The 4035-nt window shown below is 58.9% G+C and overlaps 1 protein-coding gene across 1 annotated transcript; it reads left to right on the top strand.

The window, feature by feature from the left end:
- Positions 1-47: 47 nt before the first annotated feature.
- Positions 48-3183, top strand: AMBP (alpha-1-microglobulin/bikunin precursor; the record flags this gene model as incomplete). The annotated part of the gene is made up of 6 exons (XM_008944947.1): positions 48-247; positions 901-1043; positions 1319-1395; positions 1911-2024; positions 2522-2623; positions 3146-3183. Coding segments are annotated over exons 1-6 (585 nt in total), but the record flags the coding sequence as incomplete, so codon positions are not given.
- Between the last annotated feature and the right edge of the window lie 852 nt (positions 3184-4035).

Here is a 4035-nt window from a genome sequence, read left to right as displayed (position 1 = left end):
CCAGCACCCCCCCAGCCAGGCTGGCTGGCCCCGCTGGCCACGGGCTGAAGGTCACACCGCTGTGCAGCGTGGGCGGTGCAGAGTCAGGGATCCCGCCGGTGTGTTGGGGCTCAGCAGCACTCTGAAGCCAGCGGTCATGATGTTTTGGGGTCTCCTATACTTCCTCCTTTTCACTGTGGCCAGCGGGACCCCCGTCGGGGACCAGGATGAGGATATCCAAGTGCAGGAGAATTTTGAGGCTGAGCGGGTAACGGCAGCTTGCGGTACCTTAATTCTGGGGGCAGAAGGGTGGGGGGAAGTTTTATCTCATTTTCTTCCCGAAGGAAGGGTGGTACAACCTATGCTCATGTCAGGCCATGTGGGACAGGCCCTGAGAGCATGGCTGTCCCTGGGTGCCAGCCAGGGGTGCCAGCCTGCCAGCACCAGCATTTGGGGTGCCCTCACCCCAGCAAACACCCAGCCAGGGCAGCTGGAGCCTGAGCGGGCAGGGCAGCTGAGCCCTGTGAGATGCCTGTTGATCTGCCCAGCCTGCAAAGTGTGGGATTGGTGTGGGACACAGGCTGCCCAGGAGATACCCCACAGCCACCCCTGTCCCCTGCCAGGCTCTGCACAACCCCGCTCGGGTGCTGGGCTGGTGCTGTGCCTGGGCTCCCCTGGGACACACGGTGGGAAGCCAGCCTGATGCCTGCAGCCCTGCCTGGTGGTCAGGGGACCCAGAAAAACCCTGCTCAGTGACCATCTGCTTCCCAAATCCTGGGGCAGCTCTGTCCCCAGCACCCTGCACCATAACCCCCAAGTTGCTCTCCGGGTCGTGAAAATTTCAGCTCTGCAGAAAACTGGGAGATGTCCCACTGGGGGGAGAGGGCTCCTGCTGGAGACGTCCCGTTCTTGTCCCCACAGATGTATGGGAAGTGGTACGACGTCGCTATTGGCACAACCTGCACATGGATGAAGAACTACAAGGAGAAGTTCAGCATGGGCACACTGGTGCTGGGCCCCGGCTCCAGCGCCAACCAGATCAGCACCACCAGCACCAGGCTGCGGTATGGGGCACTGCCGTGGGTGCTCGAGCCTCCTCTAAAGCCCCCCCACCCAGGGGTGCTCCATCGCCCGGGGGCTGGGGCAGGACACAGCCCTCGCTTGCTCTGTCTGCATCAGAGCCCTGAGGAGGGGCTGGACTGGGCTCCAGCACCCAATGCTTTGGGCAGGGGATTTTGGGGATCCCGTGCCATGACTTCGGTGTCCCAGACATGATTTTTGTGCAGTAACCAGAGGAAAAGATCCCTCCAAGCAGCTGATTGTTTCTTCCTCCCTGCAGGCAAGGTGACTGCACAAAGACCTCAGGAGAGTACCAGACAACCAGCACCCCTGGCAAATACACCTACTATAACCCCAGTAAGTTGGGCTTGTGGCCAACCTGCTGAGCCCCAAGAGCTTTGGCGTGCCTGGGTGGTGGGAACCAGCGTGGGTGGCTGGGGAAGGGGCTCAGGAGACCAGGGCTCAGGAGCCACTCCACGGTTTGGGTCATTTCCAGCCAATGTACAGAGTGAAGCTGGGGGAAAGGGGCTGTTTTCAGCACTCTCCCTGCAAAGGCACAGGACTGTAAGATGTTCCAGCAGATCCCTCCTGTCTCCAAGGTCCCCAGCTGGGACAGGCTCCCACCAGCCACGTTTCAGGAGCATTGGTGGTGTCTCAGTTGTTTGCAACACTTGATTTCCAATCGCCTTGAGCGAGAAGAGGCTGATGAGGCTGAAGGGAGTCAGGGTTCTATCAGAGTCTGCTTCCCCAAAATTGGCTGTTTTCTTGAATTAGCTGCCCGATTTCAGCCCCCAGCTCTGGGGCTGTCCTACAGTGCCCCGTTTCTCCCTGGGGGGCAGGGATGATGTCCCCTGTGTCTCTGTCTCACACAGAATGGGATGTGTCTATCCGCTCCTACGTGCTCCGCACCAACTATGAAGAATATGCTGTCATTCTGATGAAGAAGAAAAGTAGTTTTGGCCCAAGCACCACTCTGAAGCTGTATGGTATGTCTGGGTATGGCACCTGTGGGCAAGTAGGCTCTGGGGTGGGCCAAGGCAGCTGAGAAACACCACTCCAGGGTCCTTCAGGTCCCTTAGTCTTGAGGGACCTGACCATGGCTTTGGAAGTGGTGCCTTGGAGCAGCTCATCTTCAGCCCTGCAGAGATTGAGTCTTATAGCTCAGGTTATAGTCACACCACACAGTGGGTGTCCTAACCAGCCTGTTGTTTGGCATGAAGGTGGAAATATCTGCTTGGAAGAAACTCAAGGCTTGAAGTGTCAGGAGATGATGTCTTTCATGATTGAGAAACATTAAAGCCACTTCGTCCAAGCCCTTGGTCAAAGCTGGTCAAAAATAACAGGGGAGAGGTTAGAAAGGACCAGGAGGCTGGTGCTGGGCCTGCCCGCAGCTGCCTGAGCTCTGCAGGTTGGTGGGTGGTTGGGGGGCTGCATGCAGACCCCCCCTCACACCAGCCCCACTCACGGCCTGTTCCCTTCCCAGGGAGGAGTCCGGAGCTGCGGGAGGAGCTCATTGAGGCTTTCCAGCAGCTGGCTCTGGAGGTGGGCATCCCTGCAGACTCCATCTTCATCCTGGCCAACAGAGGTAACCCCCTGCGAGCCCCTCCTGCTGCCTCTCCCCTGGCATGCGGGTGCACTGGGCTGCTCCTTCGTGGTGGGCAAGGCTGGGGAGATGGTCAGGATGGAGGGAGGAGAGGCAAAGGCTTTGGTGAGGTGGGAGAGGAAGGAGATGAGGCCACTTACCAGTCAGGCTTTCACCAGCTTCCCATTGGTGGAGCCCTTGCTGAGCTGTCAGGTCAATGCACCTGAAATGTTGTGCTGATACAGGACACCCGGGGACACCCCCAACTGTCCCCTGTGGCTGGGTGCTTCCAAGACCTGAGGAGCTCCTTGCTCAGCCTGGGGTTCAGAAGGTGCTAGCATGATGCCGAGGGTAGGGGTGGGGAAATTTTAGGCTGATGCTCTTGCGAGTGGGAGAGGGGATGAATGTTGGGGTGAAACAGGGAGAATGTCCCCTTCCCCGGGGTCTTCAGTGTGCATGGTGCAGGATCAGTGAGATGGGTTTGTCAGGACACCTGCTGATCTTCTCTCCTGTCATCTGGGACAGGTGAATGCATTCCTCAGGAGACTGCAACTTCCCCCCAGGTGAGTGGTCCAGCTGGGACCTCCTGAGGTGGAGCAAGGCTGGGGTCATCTCTAAGCCAAACCTACTGGAAACCTGGTGTCCGGGGACCAGGCTGCATGGACAGGACAGGTTGTTGGGCAGTGCCTCCACTGACTACCCTGGGAGAAGCTCTTTCACCTCTGCTGACAGGCTCTGCCTATGAAGATGGGGGCAATAGGCAGGTGCAGGCTGCAGGGTGAGGGTCCTCAGGTGGGCACCAGGAGTTTCCAAGCAGCAGGCAATGACCCTTTCCTACTCTGATTTGTTTCATGGAGTGAAAATTGCCACATGAGGAACCCAGTGTCTCCTTGCCTGCCTGTGAGCGTCCCAGCCAGGCTGTAGATGCCCTCCCCAGGAATGGAGAGGCAGCTTATGGCCCTTCAGCTGCCATTGCTCAGCACATCCCAAACTCACAGGGTTGAGTTTAGAAAGACTTTTGAGAGGGGATGGGACTTTCATAGGAGAAACCACCCAGCTGAGAGCAGGTAACACTCCACCTTGCATGAGCAAGAGCAGAGACACGTCCCCAGCACCAGCAGGACTCTGGGTGTCTGTAACAGAAGGTCCTGCCTCCAGCCTAGGATGTGCACAGGAGTGGGAAGACTGTGAGGTGTAGAGGGACCACAGCCTGCTGACCCCAGGTCAATGACCAGAGGTGGGCTGGGAGCACCAAGGAGGTCTGGAGCCCGTGCAGGCTGCAGCACCCAGCAGAGCTGCCCGACAGCCCATCCCGGGGACAGCGGTGCTCCAGGGCCCACGGGTGGGCAGCGGGTCTCGCGGGCGGGGGCTGACGGCAGCTTTGCGCTTCCTCCCCGGTGCAGAGGGCACGGAGA

Source organism: Merops nubicus, unplaced genomic scaffold, assembly GCF_000691845.1.
Source record: "Merops nubicus isolate BGI_N331 unplaced genomic scaffold, ASM69184v1 Scaffold37197, whole genome shotgun sequence".
Lineage (NCBI taxonomy): Eukaryota > Metazoa > Chordata > Aves > Coraciiformes > Meropidae > Merops > Merops nubicus.
Note: the sequence above shows the minus strand (reverse complement) of the source record. Positions and strands in the feature narration are given on the sequence as shown.